The following is a 16,651-nucleotide window of genomic DNA, read 5'->3' on the forward strand; positions in this document are numbered from 1 at the left end:
AAGCATGTAAGCCAGTGGTTTTGGGTGCATCCCCAGAGTTGTATAAACAGCACCACAGGTTTAGGGCATTTCATCACTGCCCAAAGGCGCTCCCTTCCCAGGAGCGGCGAGCTTTCATTTCTACTCACCTCCTCCAGCCCAGGTCACTGAGTCTACTTCCTATCTCTATGAATTCGGGCATCCTGGATATTCTGCATATGTAAGTGGAATCACACGCCATGCGATCTTTTGTAACTGGCATGTGTCTGAGGCTTATCCTTCTTGTAGCATGGATCACTGCTTTATACGTTTCTTACTGCCAAATAGCATCCCAGCATAGGAATCTACATCTTCTGTGTATCCATGTGTAAGTTGACAGATATGCAGATTGTTCTCATTTTCTGGTTATTGCAAATAATTCCATAATGAACAAAATTTTCATAGCCATCTATTCTCATTCCTCCTGGCTAATTACCTAGGAGTAGAATTGCTGAGTTTGAGCCCAGTGCAGTAGCCTAGTAGCTAAATTGCTCATCTTGAATGCGCCAGGATCCCACCTGGGTGCTGGTTCTAATCCTTGTGGCCCTGCTTTCCATCCAACTCCCTGCCTGTGGCCTGGGAAAGTAGTCAAGGACGGCCCAAAGCCTTGGGATCCTGCACCCACGTGGGAGACGTAGAGGAGTCTCTGGGCTCCTGGCTTTAGATTGGCTCAGTACTGGCTGTTGTGGCCACTTGGGGAGTGAATCATCAGATGGAAGATTTTCCTCTTTGTCTCTCCTTCTCTTTATATATCTGCCTTTGCAATAAAAATAAATCTTAAAAAAGTTGCTGAGTTCATAATTACCTCTATTGTTGCTAGACTGTTTTCCTAACTGGCTGGACTGGTTTGAATCTTCACCATTTTATATCCTAGCATTCTTGACGTTGTGTAAGAATTTCCATTGCTCCGCCTCCCACCAGCGCTTGTTACTCACAGCCGCCCTGGTTGGTGGGAAGTGGCTTCGTCTGCGTCTCCCTGGGTGATGTTGAACTGCTTTCTGGATTTGTTGGCTGTTGGTGTTCCTTCTTTGTAGAAATATCTATATAGATTCTGATGTAGGTTATTTCTCTATCTTTGAGTTGCTTTTTTAAAAAGTGACTTTTATTTTTTATTTTTAAATTATATATATATTCGATAGTGAATTTTAAGAGTTTACTATAAAGTCTACATATGTCATTGATACGGTTTTTACATTTTCTACCAATCCAAGGGTGTCTTTTTACTTGATGGATGCTGATTGTGAAGTTCAACTTGGCTACTTTTCCCTCAGTCCCTTGTATTTTGGAGATACTGAGAAATCATTATCTATGAAATTATTAATAAGATTTACTCTTGTTTTTCCTTCTATGGTTTTTTATAGTATTAGCTCTTGAATCTATTGTTCATTGTTGTAAGCGGTATGGATCAGAAATCCAATTTCTTTCTTCAACCTATGTTTCCCTGAGTTGTCCCAGAACGATTTGTTGGGAGATGTCTGCTTTTTCCCACATAATTGTTTCGCACTCTTGTTAAAATCAGCCGACTAAAAAAAAAATACAGGTTTATTTCTGAACTATTAATTCTGTGACATCAAGCTCTGTCCATCTGTGAACACCAGCACTACGTACATGTTTTGTTTATGACTGGGTAATCTTGGTCATCAGGATATTCCTACTTTTTATGGTCCCTCCCCCGCACACAGCAAACAGTGGGCAGTGGCCTGAGCAGGTAGCCTTGGAACCTGTACAGAGAGGAAGGACCATGGAGCCACAGGAAGTCGGGAGGCGGGAGCCTCCTCTGTGACTCGTGATGCTACACAAACCACTTGTTGTCTCTGGGCCTCAGCTTCACCTCTCTGCAGGCAGAGATGACTGTGGATGACATTTTCCAATCTTGGAAGAATTTGCCAAAAGCCATGTTCACCTTTAGTCTTCTGAGTCATAGGAAGCCCAGTTAATAGCATCAAAGTCCATCATAGGATCCTTGATCTCACAGCAAACCTGCGTAGACTGATTGACTTGGGACTTAGGGATGGGACAGGAACTAGAACAGGATGAATCCTGGATTATCTTCCCTTTCAGCAAGTTCCCAGAGACTGTCACGGTCATGTCTGGAGGACGCATGCCCTTGATAAATGGCTAAAGAAAGGGCATCTTTGGACATCAATAATGATGATTCATGACACAGATGAAAATATCAGACACATGTTTAAATTCCTGAGTTCATAATACTGCTTTTAAAAATCTCCAGTTAGTTGGGACATCGGAATTTATTTTTTAGATTTATTTATTTTTAATGGAAAGGCAGATGTACAGAGAGGAGGGGGAGATCTTCCATCCGATGGTTCACTCCTCAAGCGGCTGCAACAGCTGGAGCTGAGCCAATCTGGAGCTTCTTCCGGTTCTCCTACGCAGGTGCAGGGTCCCAAGGGTTTGGGCTATCCTCGACTGCTTTCCCAGGCCACAAGCAGACAGCTGAATGGGAAGCAGAGTCGCCAGGATTAGAACCAGCACCCATTTGGGTTTCAGGTGTGTTCAAGGTGAGAACTTGAGTTGCTAGGATCCAACATTGGCATTTTTGAGATGGTTCATGGAGAACCTCATCTCCACTTGGCCTGGTTGCTATGACTGCGCTGCTCTGCCTCAGTGGCCTGGTCTCTCAGGTCCGTGTTTCAGCACTTTGCTTCCTGCTTGCTTCCATCACTTTGCTATTCTGCATCAAGCTCTCTTTGGAGCGCCCAACTTAGGGGTAGGGCTCTACCCACCCAGAGCTGCCCTAAGCCCTGGCAACTAATGGACTAAATAGTGCTTGTCTGTGATAGGCACTCTGGCTGATACGGTGATGTTGTCATCAAAAAAAAAATCAAGATAGCTTTGCTGCTCTCACCCAGTGTTCTCTCTGGTCCCTCTGTAGCTAGGCCCTCCTCACAACCCTCGCTCTAACACTGCTTCCCCTTGTTTCCAAGTAGGTAACAAAGCAAGACCAAAGCATGCATTCTGGGTGATGTGGAAGGTATGCAGTCCTGGACTTCCTCTCTCAGGGCTGGAGGGTCTTTGGGCTGAAGAAGTGTGACCAATGGGCAGAAGGCAGGACCCAGCCTTGGCTCGCCAATCCCTCTCTGTCCTGCCCCCTACAGGCCTTTTTTTTTTTTTTTTTTTTTTTAATAAAATGAAGGAATGTCTTACCTAACCATGCAGCCATGTGCCCTGAGCTAAGCAAGAGTAACCAGAGACAACTTCCAAGTAACAGACTGCATGGTTCCCCTTCTGCAGCTTTTATGAAAGGCCAAACTACAGGGTCAGAACAGATCAATAGCTGCGGGGAACGGGGGTGGAGGGAAGAGATTAATGAAAAGGACCACGGTAGGGATGTTGGAGGAGGGGTTATGGAATTATTCTCTAGATTGGTGGTGCTGGTGATGACTTTGTGTTAAGTTTGAATAAGTTTTACTGTGTGTGAATCACAGCTCAGTAGAGAAACCAAAGGATGTATCACATACCACCCCCAACACACACACAGACTCACACACTTAAATTCTCACAGTTGGACCAGAAGGTCTTATAGGTCCCTCTCATTGATCATATGCACTGATTCTCAGATGAGGGTATGGGCCTGGGAGGGGCAGCAGGAAGGCTTGGTCTTTATTTTTGAACTTCCTGCTTGGTCCCTTGCAGCCCTGGCCAAAGTGTAACAGTTTTTGTGTGAGGTTATGGGAGGAGGAGGCCACATAAGTCTCATGCACTTGCTTGTGGTTGTAGATAGTCTGCTCCTTGTGTGGAGGATTCCCACCATGTGCCCATGAGGATGCCAGCCCATCTCAGATGACAGGCCTTACCAAGCCCCTCATGCTAGGTCTGAGTCATTGGCCCACACCAGAATGGAATATTTCTAAAAAAAAGTTCAGAATCCAAATCACAATGAAACATCCCCCAAGCCCGATGGACAAATGGACAGCCAGTGGGAGGGATGGCATTCCATTGTTGTTGCTTTCCACCTTGCTTCACAGAGGCCAGATGCTGGGGCAAGTCAGCGGCAGGAAGAGACCCATGGCCAGCAGGCGAACAAGGCTCTTCACCTCTGGCAGGGAGGACTAGCTCTGCAGGATGCTCTGCACCTGGTAGGGTTGGCAGGTGTGTTCTGTCTTCACTTCTGTTCAGTGCTGATCTCAGACATGACACCAGCTACCTAGAACTAGCATCCATTTCTGGGTCACTTACTGTGTGTGAGGCATAGGGTAAATGCTCTAGATGAACTCAGACACATTAGGGCTTTGACATCCTTATTGTCATATTATAAATGAAGGCTCAGACTGAGCGTGCGTGGGTATGTCCTGCAATCACAGGCTAGAGCCCTGTTTTGTCGGCCAGGGCAGCTCCCGGGATCTAGGAAGGACAGAGTCCACGGGAGTGGGAACAGAACAGAGATCTATTCCAGCAGGAGCTCATGCCAGGTGGCTCCCTCTTCCTGCCCTCCTTACAATAAACCAGACCTTGTGGCTTGTCCAGGGCCATGTGGTCTTCCTCTCAGGGTGCAGGTATGGTGTAGAGTCTGTAATCCCTGTGGAGGCCCCTGGCACAGCTGGGGGCTGGTACCCAGGAGAGGACAGCCTTCTGCTGGTTGACCTGGCATCCCAAGAGGGGGCGTGGGGAGAGAAGACATCGGGGTGGCTCTGAGATATTCTCAGCTGGGCACAGCTCTGTGTTAGGATGGCCAGTCCCAAGTTGCCACCTCTCTCCTCAGGGGATCTCAGCAACAGCTCAAAGGATCCGTCAGTAAGTAGGTAGGAGGAGCCCAGGAAGGGGTGGTGTTGGTCCACGAGGGTAGGGAAGCTGGCTCTTTTTATTTAAATGTACTCATTTATGTGAAAGGTACAGTTTCAGAGAGTGGGCGAGAGATCTTCAATCTGCTGGCCCATTCCCATGGTCAAGCTTAGGCAAGATTGAAGCCAAGAGCTTCCTCTGGGTCTCCCAAGCAGATGCAGGGGCCCGAGTGATTGGGCCATCCTCTGCTGCCTTTCTCAGGTCATTAGCAGGGAGCTGGATTAGAAGTGGAGCATCTGGGACTTATCTTAGCACCCACAGGGGATTCTGGTGTTGCAAATGGGGCCTTAACCAGAGATACCACAACACCCACCCCAGGGGAAAGCTCACTTTTCAGTGCGTGAGCAAGGATGTGAGGCAGGTATAAACTTGACCTTGGGGAGCGGAAACGCTCACTGGGGTGACCCGAGAGTTGAGGGTCTAGTTGGATCCCATCCAGATGTACCCAAAGACCTAGTTCCATGCCAGGAATGCCTTCTCTGGGGAGCAGCGACGCCCCCGTGGAAGCCTGCTGTGGTGCACCAGCTCTGGCATGCCAGCAGATGGTCGTTTCTAGCTGGTTCTCTTCTTCCTCTTGCCAGCCTGACTTTCACAATCCTGCAGCTTTGGGGTTGGTGGGAAATGAGATTGTCACTCGGGCAACCACGACTCCCTGTAAGGAGCAGAGTCTATAGGCAGTGGCCTTGGGTTCTGGGCCTTTTGCAAAGGGGTGGCCGTGCTGCTGCTGTTGTTCTGCACCTGAGCACAGACGAAGGCGTGTGGAGGGCACCCAGCCAAAGAGACCCTGATGGAGGCTTCAGCATCCCCACCCACCAGGATGAAGCATGATAGAGCTTTTCTGAGCTGCACCACATCCTGTGTGTGCATGTGTTTTGTGTGTGTGTATGTATGACAGAGGAAAGGAGAGGTCGGGGGAGAAGTGGGTACTTTTGTTCCCTAGAGGTAAATCCTGCCTCATAAACAACCCTTCTCCCTGTCTCCCCTTCCTCTCACCCCCACCCTCGGCCCCACCACAAACCAAGGAATAACACAGAATTAGCTGGAATGTAGTGGGTTAAATTAATTTATTTTTTGACTGTTATCAGCATGTTTGGTTCTGGGGTCCAATCCCCAAATTCCAGAAAAATAAACTAATGAGAACCACATGCACTAGGAGGAGGCCGTTCTGACGTGTCTGTGATCATGCGGTGACTGGGCACGGAGTATGGGACCGGAGCCCTAGCTATGGGCAGGGCCCCTCCCTGGTCAGCTGAACAGAGCTGGCTCTGAGCCCTGGTGGGTGCAGGGGAGACAGCTGAGGCCCTTTGGACCCAACTCATCCATTGCCCTGTCCCCTTATTGCTACATTGGCTACTTTGCTACTTTATGGCCCCGGGACTTGCCCCTGGGATGCCTCATCATGGGGAGGAATGAAGGAGTGGGTTGCTGGCGTCTGCGGTTGCCATGGTTACAAGAGGCCGGCTTATCTTCAGAGGGTCCCGTGGTGAGTTATTAGTGATTGATTTGGCCACAGTTGAACTCTTTTTCCATGGTCCTTGCTGTGTACCCAGCCAGCTCCTTTTAGAGGCTGGTGACACCTCACTTACACCCCCAACCCCCCCCCCACAGCTCCTGGATCTTTCTGGAACCTCTACCCTGCAAGCCCAGAAACGAGCAGCCTTTGCCTATCAAAGCCCACGCATTTGGAACAGAACTGGGAGGGGGATGCATTTTATGAAAAACATGGGCCTTTCACCACCAGCGAGGGGGCTGCGTGGCTGGCAGGCTCCTGGCTCAGCATCCTGGGGGTGAGGTAGTTTGAACATACCAGGAATCCTGCCAGGACAGGAGCCCCACAGCCTGCCCCCGTGGGCTTAACTCATCCAGGAAGCAACCTGGAGTTGCCTCCTGGAACTCTGGCTACCACTTGACCTCTTAGTAACTGCAAGATTAGAGTGCAGGCTTGGTGGCCTGCACTGGTAGCCAGGCCAGCTTCATTCCTGGGGTACCACAACACCTGCCCAGGGGAACAAAGCTGATGCATCACCTCCTAGAAGTGTAGGAGGCTTCTCAGCTCAGAGAGCGCCTGCTGCTTGCTCAGGGCATCTGGTGGCTACTGGTCATGTATTCACGCCAACCTGCAAGCTGTCCTCTGCCCACAAGAGGAAAGGCTGGTTTCTTTTCTTTTTTTTTTTTTTTTGAAGGCCCCATGCCTTGGTGCCTTGTGGGTCTGCCCCAGTGGGTGGGCAGTCACTCACTCAGGATGCCTAATGCTCTGGCTGTGAGGCTGATGAGATGCTCCCTATGGGGAAAAGTCTAGGGCCCAGAGGCCACAGCCAGTCAGGCGGCTTTGTGGGGGTGTTACAACACAGAGGAGGGGTGTCGACTTTGCCATAGAATTCCCTTCAAAAGTCTAATCTGGCTGTGTCAATCAGGCCAATGGGGAGTTGGCCAGGAGTGGATTTTCCAATATAATTGCATTAGCAGGTAAACTGAGCTTGGGTTAACTTGGTCCATCCCCTTCTTGTAAGCCTCTTGCTTGATCCAATATGGAGCATGTGGTGGTGGTGGTGGTGGGGGGGAGTTGTAGGACTGAACTTGACTTTGATAGAGGCTGGGCTCGAGGGGTTTATTGCTATGGTGCGGAATCCAGCCTGAAAGTTCTGACCTCCATGAGCCCCTCCCTCCCCTCTGGTTGTCCTCCAAGGCCTGGTTTGTCTCAGGGCTCACTGGGAACCTCCAGGACAAGGCAAGGCCAAGTCTAGACCAGTGTTGCTCAGGAGTAGCAGTGGAGGGTCAAGAGGGGAAGTGGAAGAGGGGTCCTGGCTGGGACGGCGGAGCTGCCGTGTCCATAGCCAGGCTACAAATGGGGGAGCAGCAGGCAATGAGGCCCTGTGCCCCAAATACTGAGGGCCCAGAGGTATCCAGTGTCTTGTGAACACCCTGGGTCCATACAGCCTACAGCGTGGTGTTGGCAAGGCCTAGGAGAGAGCTCCTTTTGGACAATGTTGGGTACAGATAAGCTTAGACTGCCATTTGTCCTAAGGTGCGAGTTGTGGATGAAGAGGAAATGAATGAGGAGAGGAGGGGTGAAAAGACCCTTCACTTTAGGGGAACCTTCTTTGTGTCTGAAGAGTCAGGCTCTGTGCTGAGCTGGGTCTGAAGCATTACCTCTGGAGACCCCCCAAAGTCCTACCCTATGAGGGTCCTTCCAAACATTTGTGGAAAATGGAACTAAAAGGTGCTTCTTTGGGGTACCCCAAATTCTGAAATCCGTGTTCTTTCATGATATGCCATCTTCTACCCATAGGCATGGACTTCAACATTTTTCACCAAAACCAAACTGATTTAAAAATTATTTTCCATAAACCTTTTCAAATGTTGCTGTTTCTGGGAATGAGAGGAGGGAGCTACTAATAGTAGTGGAAGCTGTGGCACGGAGGTCACATACCAGACACAACTGAGAGAGACATCTAATGCCCATGGTGGCTCCACTGTGAGCATGGTGGGAGTGGAGCAGGTATGCACAGGACTCAGACATGGGCGAGATGTGTGATAGGGCAGTGCCCAGACGGCTGGGGGCTTCTGACAAGCACAGGAAGCTTGGTTGCCTGCCGGTGGACTTGCCTGTATGAGTGAGGCAGCAGCAGGGACTGCTTCGTATAAATCCAAGGGAGAGTTCTCATGACAGTGACCTGGGGACGGAGTGTCTGGGCCCAAACACAGCTCTCTGCAAGGGCTCACAGGTGTCACAATCAAAACATGACATTAGTATTTGCTACCATTTGCTAAGCACCTACGAGCGGCAGGCACCTGAACAGGTGCTTCCATACATGACCTTACAGCCATGTTGGCAAATAATCATTTGACACACACATCAAGAGAATACAGGGGGATCTTGCGCAGGCTTTGCGTGCTGCTAGACAACCAACTTCATTTTGCCAGGTGCTTTGAGCCTCCCAGGAAGGGACACACATGGCCCTGGCCTGGTCCCTCTGTATCATACCATCAGCTTTAGTCACAGCTGGGATCTGACCCAGGAAGAAGCTGGCTGTGGCTGAATGGATGAAGCCATATGGGTAGAGGCTTCCTGCCCTGAAGTCTAGCAACTTCCTGGGACTGGGGACTCTTCTTAGCTTCTGTCTGGGTTGGCTGGAGGGCAGACTCCCAACACGGCCCCTGAGTTTGAGGCCATGTTTATTATGGTAGAACACGAAGGAACAAACCAAGGTGCAAGGTGGGCAAAAACCGAATAAAGGATGAGATAATCACTTCTTCAAAGACACAGACCTTTCCACACTGCTAGGCAGCAAGCTCTTTTGTTGGCACCAGGGCTCCTGCCAGGGCCTTGAGACGTTTGTGAGGACTCCAGGGCAGCCGCCAGGCTACTGGAGACCTCTCCTACAGGTGGTCACCAAGGGTGGGACAGGGTGGCCAAGAACTTGGAGTGAAGCAGTCCCTGGTGTTGGTTTCCTGTCAGATGTGCGAGGATGCTGACTACCAGAGTGGCGGTGCCTGGCACCACCCTGTTGGACTCAGGTGGCTGAGGAACCGTGGGGGAGGCGGTGATGCTCTGGACACAGTGGCTGTCATTAGGGGATGTGCCATGGGTGCACCCTTGTGAAGCGGGGAGCTGATGTACATAATACTGAATCTACCTGGGGGCATCTCTGTGTCCTCTTGAGTTTGCTGGAAGGTGAGGTCCCCCCACACTGCAAGAAGGGCGACGATGATCAGAATACAACACAGATGACCGTGGCCATGGAAGTCTCCCCGAGGCATCCTCCCCTGGATGAGGTGGACACAAGGGTGTCGTGGAGAACGGATGTTGGCGCATGACTGTACGAGGAAGAGGGCGATGTGAGCGGCCGTCTCCGTGCTGCCCCACAGGCTCTGTGCACATCCTTTCTGGTCTTCCTATTCACCCACCAGCTCTCCCCATCCTTGCCTTCCACCGCCCTCACTCTTTCTCCTTCACAGTGACCAAATCTCCCCGCAAGGAGACTCTGTCCGTGGACGTGGAGCGCCGCCGGCTGCCCGTGGAGGGCTCCATGGGCCCGGGCGCAGCACTGGGGACACTCAGGAGGACTGCATCAAGCCGGTGAGGCGCTTGCCCGCTAGCGACTTTCCCTGCAGACAGACAGTGACAGGGAGGCACACACAGGCACACACAAGGACAGAGACAGAGAGCCAGACAGGCGAGTTAATTGTGGTAGCCACTGAGGATGATCCATGAACCAACCCAACTGTGACCACTTGAACCTTGGGTCTCTACGAATGGTAGTGTTCCCCATGGATAGCTGGGAAAACCAGGATCCCAGGGCAGGAATGAGGGTGTGTGCTATGCTTTGTTTACTTACTCCAAGCCAGGCATCTAAAGCCTCAGGTAAAATATCTCAATGCCTGTGGGCTGTCCCTGAAGTTGACTTCATTTCCATGGAGAAGGAAAAGCTGGACTAGGGAGAAATGGGATCAGGAAGGGTGGGTTGATTCAGCTAAGGATGTGGGTGGTCAGAAATGAATGGAGTGACTCATCTAGATAATGCAAGTGACCTAGGGATCCTGCTCGGAAGGCAGCCTCAGGGGCCTCTTGTCTGTAGGGTCTAGGACTAGGAAAGTGACCAGGGTATTTGGCTGGGGCTCAGTGCCCCTGCAGGTGTCAGGGTGGTATGCACCTGCTGGCCCCTGTATTCTTGATTGCTCATCTGTCACAGCAGGAGGCTTGGGTCTCCTGAGGCCACACCAGGAAGTCTTCAACCCTCTCACTGACAACCCATGTGGCAGTTCATTCTCAAAAACAAGCACAAAGTCTGGAGGACATGGCAGGAAAGGTCTGGGAGAACGCTGTTGTCTCCATGCCCTAGGAGGGAGGTCTGGGGCATCAAGCTGGGTGATGTAGAGGAGGCATAATGTGTATCCCTTCTAGAGCTCCACAGTATTGCCCTGGGCTCAGGAGTCTGTGGCTAGACCCAGGCAGGTGGTGGGGGCAGACTCAGTCCATCTTGTTAACAGCAGGTTGGTGATGCCAGTGTCCCTGGACAGGGCAGCCCACGAGGGCCCATCAGCTTGGCTGGCCTGGATTGGGGGCCTATTTCAAGGACCAGAACTTCTTGATGTTGATTTCCAAGGGGCCTGTGAGGGTTCATTGTGTTGACCAGGCCTGGCTGCGTGAAAGCTGGGTATAATTAAACAATTGATCAGGTCAGTGAAGCTCGGTAGGCTATTCAATAAGCAGGCTGATGGATGACTTCATGGATAGCAGGTGCCTGTGATAGGCCAACTCCACGGGCTGTGGGTTTGCTGGCTGCAGGACAATATGTTGGGGGCCAAGCTGACTTGAAACAACGTGATGGCAGATGGGAACCTGTCCAGAAACACCCGGAAGTTCTCTCCTTGCTCTCTCCCCCTCTTGCATTTTTCAGTTACCACTGAGATGACACTTTTCATTTTATTCTCGGTGCATGTGCACACACACACACACCCCTGCCCATCAGCATCAGTACCCTTATCTGAGTCTTCAAATGCATTAAACTCATTCTTCAGCAGGATAGTTGCTATGAGGCTAGGAGTTTTTTTAATCCTAGAGGATCACCGCATCGGTCCTCGTAAATCACTAAGCCAGGATGGCTCCCCCTCTGCCTAGAGCGGTAGGCCTCCCTTGCAGACCTGGATTCTGGGTACACCTGCCTGTTACACACCCAGAGTGTCCTTCCTTGTATGGCACAAGGCATTTATTACCTTGTGGATTGACCTGGGTCTATGCCTGGTTGGCACTGACCTGAAGGCAGGAAGCCTGTGTGGGGAGGTGGGGCAATTCTTACAAACCTCCTCCCCATCACTGCTCCAAAGAGAGGCACTGAGTTTTTCTTTGCAATGCATGCTGGCCCCTCTCCCTCCCTTCTCCATCAAGGTCACAAGTGACGCATTTTGCACCCAAATACATGTGTTCTGAGCTGCTATAGGTGGCACCTGGGGCACTGGCTTAGCAAGAGGATGTGAGAGAGAGGAAAAAATAATCACTTTGGCTTCTGAATAGTAGTTTGTTGATAATGTGTGTGCTAGGAGTCCAGAAACAAAGAATACGAGGTTTACCAGTTGCCCAGACCCTCATTACGGCTTCTCATTAGTGAGTTCACTGTGGCTAGAGAGGGCTGTGGATTAAGGGAGGTTGCAAGATTATATTTCTGGAGAATTGTGTGTCTGCAGCTACTCCAACCTGCACCCTTCCCAGTTCTGTAGAATGGGCTGGACCAGGCTTGGAGGTGCTAATTAGCCTCTTTTGCCTGAGTCCAGGCACTCAGTCCCACAGCTGACTCCAAGGGCTGGTGGCCAGCCTGTCACTGCTGCCCACCACCTCCCACAGCTGCCATTTCCTGGGACTTGAGGGTTGCACGGGGCAGTGCATCAGCCTGGGATCATGTCCAGACCCACCCGAGCCAGGTGTGCTGTGTTTTCCTCTCTGTCTTCCCATTGCTGTGCTTGGCACATTTACCCGATGCCAGACAGGCTGCTAAGAATAAAGGTGAGCGGGGTTCAGATCAGCCTGGAGGCAGTTGCACCACTCCACCATGACCCCTTGTTGAGCTGGGGCAGGTCCCTCACGCAAGGGGCAGGCATGGTTGGATGCCTGGCTTGGGGCTTGAGGGGAAAATGCTGCAGAAATCGCACTTGCTCAGCAGCTGCCTGCCTTCTGAAGAGCAGAGGCTCCTGGAGTTTTCCGGGATCAAAGTGAAGGCTGACAGCAGAGACCGCCCCCCCATGTTCAGAGCTGAGCTGCCCAAGTGGATGCCCCCTTCTGGGCTTGGTGGCAGTGGCAGTGGGTAGTTCGGGATGTATCCTTGCCCTGTTCAGATAAAGGAGGGCTCCCACCTGTGCTCCCTCTTCATACCTATCCCTGCCTCCAGGTGGGATGATTCTAAGGGAGTGGCAATTCCACTCGTGACTGGCACCTGCATAGTTACAGCAGAGGCAGCTTTGTTCTGAATGTGAATGCGTGGTGTCGCTCGGAGCTGGTCAGTTGGGAACGCACTGTGGTGCCAGGAACCTGCAGCCAGCGCAGCCCGAGGCCTTCAGCCGGCCTGAGCAGAGCAGCTGAAGGAGGCTGAAAACACTGAGCGGCAGCCTTTGTCCAGGTTAAAAAACAAAACCCACCACCACTAGGACCTGAACTTCTGAATTGCAGACGGTACATTCCAGAGACCCCGGAGCTTTGCATATAGACAGAGCACTTTGCACCTCCGAGAGCGTTGTCAAAGTGTGGTCCAACAAACCCTGCGACCCTTCAGGCTCCTGGGCTGTGGGCCCAGGGCTCGATTCACACACACCCGCACATGCTGCTCCTGCCCTTTGCTCTGAAGTCAGCACAGCTCGGAGGCCATCTTGGTGATGGCTGAAGCCTAGAAGGCAGGCACGCACTCCCGGATTTTGGAAAGGAAAGACACAAAAGGAACTGCTCCCTTCTGTGCAGTGCTTTGAGGGAAATCAGCATGCTGCTCCACATGCCGGGGCACTCTGCGTCGTCCTTCCCATACTTATCAACAAGGCATGCACGATTCGGGCTACCCAGAGCTTCTGTCACTCACTTACCTGGGAGACTGAGGCTAATTCAGGGCTGGGGCTCAGTGATGAGCCCTGGGGTCAGGTGGGCTTATTGGGGGCAGCAGAGCCAAGCACTAGGGGCTGAGTGAGGGAAGATATCCGGGCTCGCTGATGGGATTTTGCTCGCTGATTTGCCCAGATGACCTAAGCCCAGAGTCCCAGGTCTCAAGTCCACCAAAGGCAAAATGCAGGCTCCTCTAGGGCTAGAACTCAACTTGGGTTGCCTGTGGGGGAGAGAGGGCAGGGATGACTGCAAGGGAGCAGGAGAGTGACTCCGGGGTGATGGGGGGTTGCTTACACAGGTGCATGCATTTGTCAGAGTCACTGAACCACACGCTTCAGATCTGCTCATTTCACGGTGTGCAATTAGACCTCAAAAGAGAAAATGATTAGAAAAAGTAATCCCGGCTTTTACTCCCATGCTTTGGAATCTCCCTTGCTCATTCTCTTGCTGTTGCTGGGCCCGTCTTTGCCTTTGGGGAAGTTGAACACACTCCTCTCTTTCCCCACCAGCACAGGAAACACCCAGACAAAACTGGGGACACCATTTCTAGCTGCCATGGGTGCAAGCTAACCTCCTGGATGAGTCACCCAGGCACTGATCTTTTTCCTTGCCAATGAAAAAAGATGTTGGGCTGCACAGGGGGTCACCAAGTGGCCTTTGTGGGAAAGGGAGGCTGCAGAGATGTGTGGCCTTGTGAGTGGGTGACATTCAAGTCCATAAGGGATGCGTATGGGTGGACTGCAGGCTCAGGGAAGGGAATTGCTGGAGGGACATCATCAGGAACCTATCAGCAGGAAAGGCCAGGGGTCCTGGCTGGGGTGTGGTGGGGGCAGGGAGGGGCCAAGGAGCTGCTGGGATTTGTTAATGACTGCTGGAAGACTGGTCCTTCCCGTGCCCCTCTCCATGGAGAAAAGCAAAAAGGATGACTTAATAAAAGTATAAGACCAGGTGTATGGCCAGTGATTGAGCTACCATTTGGGGTGTCTGCCTGGATATAAGTCTTGGCTCCACTCTCTCAGCTTCCTTCCTGTTCAGTGTGGGAGGCAGCAGGTGCTGGGCCACATACCCCACCGATGTGGGAGGTCTGGATTGAATTTTGAGTTTACGTGAACCAGTGGGTGGGAGATTTTCTCTTAAACAGAAATTAAAGAGTACAAAGGGACTCTGTGCCATCCATTCAGGAGGATGGCAGGGCATGGTAGGAAAAGCCATCTTTGCAGATAGAATCGCTCACCAGCCTCCATTCAACTTGGTGAGGCGAAAAAGGCAGGTTATGGAACCAGCCACAAGTTCCACCCAGCTAATCCCCAGCAGACCAGGGCCAGGGCAGCCCAGGGAGGAAGAGGGATGTTTGTGGCTTTCTCACCTGTCAGAAGTGGGTTGGGATGGGAGCCCTAGGGTGTGAGTGTTATGCCGTGGTCCTTGCCAAGCTTTCTGATCTCTCAGGCTGACGGGCATTTTCCTTGGCTTTAAAAAATTCTTTCACTATGTTTTTTGAAAACAAAGTTCTATTATGATCATAAAACACCTAAATGTATAACAAAAATTAAGAAATGGGTAGAAATTAAGAAATCTACCAGCTAAACAACAAATGCACTCATGTATATAATCAACCTAAACCTGTAGAGAAAAATAAGGACTATGATCAAAACAAAAACAGGTTCAGGGTAGGCATTTGGTTTAGTGGTTGATGCCAAGGAAGATGCCTATGTGCCAGCTCTGGCTCCAGCTCCCTCGTAATGCAGACATCGGGAGGTATCGGTATGGCTCCAGTGGTCGGGTCCTTGTGGAAGAGCTGCATTGACTTCCAAGCTCGGGCTTTCTGCCCTGGCCCAACCCTGGATATTGTAGGCTGTCAGGTGCTGATTTCAGTCTCTCAAAAAAATTTTTTTTAATGGATTCTTTCGAAGCATTTGACAGTGACATAAACAACCCAGTTTTGCCCTATGAATGGTGGAGATAGAGAATCCATCCCGTAAACATGTTATTCTTAAACAATTACTGTGAAGACCTGAGGACCACTCGTGGCTTTAGACACTTTATGCTGGCCTGTGTTGGCAACTCCCATGCTTTTCCGTTGAGCTTGTGAATTTAGAAGAGGTGAGTTGCCAGCTCTTACTGGGGTTAAATGTCAAAGCATCAAGCTGGTTCCTTAGCTCCCAGAGCTTATCTGAATGGTTTATTCCTGCCCAGAGGGGTGGCATGAGTTCTCACATGCCCTTCCTTCACTAAGTCACATAAGATTTCATGGTGGCTGAGGCCCAGGTTAGCTGCCAAGGACAGCTGCTTACGGCCACAGGCTCCATTGCCTGTTGTGTAGCCCCTGAGGACCAGGCACATGTGACACTTCAGACACCTGCTCTAATACCTGCCATGTCCTTGCTTGAGAGAGACCCTGTTAGCCTTTGCTAGCCAAACACACCCACTTAGACCTTGAGCAATCCACCTGAAAATGCACAGCTGCTGACTGGCCTGCCCATGGCTGTGGCTCAAGGAGGGAGGCAGATGGTAACCCATGTGGCCACTTCTCTGGGCAGGGCAGGATGATTTTCTCAGTCTCCCCTGGGAACAGCTTCAGCTCTCAAGCACTTCTGAGCCCACATCATGTGGGGAGGCAGGCTTTTCCTCATGACATCTAAGAGTCTGAAAGGGGAGAGACCAGCTTTGGCAAAAGGTGGCTACCATGTTGAGCTGGCTGTGGGTCACCATGGCTTATAGTGGCCGCTGGACAGTCCAGGCAAAGTCAGCCTTCAGTATGTGGCCCTGCATCATAGCAACCAATACTGAGATCTGCTATAGCAACCGTGCCAGTGAGGAGAGAGGCAGGTATGATGTTTACCCTTCCATAGGGAGTCAGGCAGAGCAGCAGTGATCCAGTTAGAACTAAGCTCCATTTCAAATCATTCTGGGCCAAGTGGTTAATTCAGGGGTCCCAGCTGGGCTCGGGAAGCCCTCCCTGGAGGGTGCTCCTGGCGTGTCTATCTCCCCTCCTCACATTCATCACATAGGGGGCTCTCGGCAGGGACCCACTTCCGTCTGTTAGAGCTGCTGAGTGACAGGGGACCTTCCTCTGCCTCCCCACAGCTGTGCAGGGACAGATTTGAAACAGGGCACAGATGCCAGCAACGATGAAGGCTCAGCAGCTGAGCCCTGTGCTGGTGGCAGAGTGCCCAGGAGCTGACTCCCCGGCCTCCTTGCCAAGTTGCACGTTGGCATGTTCCCTTTTCTTCTGACCCTCCATTGCTGTAGAAA

General features: G+C 51.3%; 1 protein-coding gene across 6 annotated transcripts in view; it reads right to left on the reverse strand.

The window, feature by feature from the left end:
- Positions 1–2,284: 2,284 nt before the first annotated feature.
- Positions 2,285–16,651, reverse strand: part of RGS6 (regulator of G protein signaling 6) — a 461,403-nt gene continuing 447,036 nt past the window's right edge. For 3 of the 6 annotated variants that reach the window (XM_058655286.1, XM_058655288.1, XM_058655287.1), the window contains exon 17: positions 2,285–2,472. In XM_058655286.1, coding sequence (XP_058511269.1) covers positions 2,344–2,472 — 129 coding nt within the window. In that variant the 3' untranslated portion in view covers positions 2,285–2,343. Of the gene's footprint in view, positions 2,473–8,269; positions 9,928–16,651 lie in introns of those variants that run through there. The other 3 variants (XM_004584428.2, XM_058655289.1, XM_004584427.2) reach the window with 1 other exon arrangement.

Source organism: Ochotona princeps, chromosome 26 (genome assembly GCF_030435755.1).
Source record: "Ochotona princeps isolate mOchPri1 chromosome 26, mOchPri1.hap1, whole genome shotgun sequence".
NCBI classification, from domain to species: Eukaryota; Metazoa; Chordata; class Mammalia; order Lagomorpha; family Ochotonidae; genus Ochotona; species Ochotona princeps.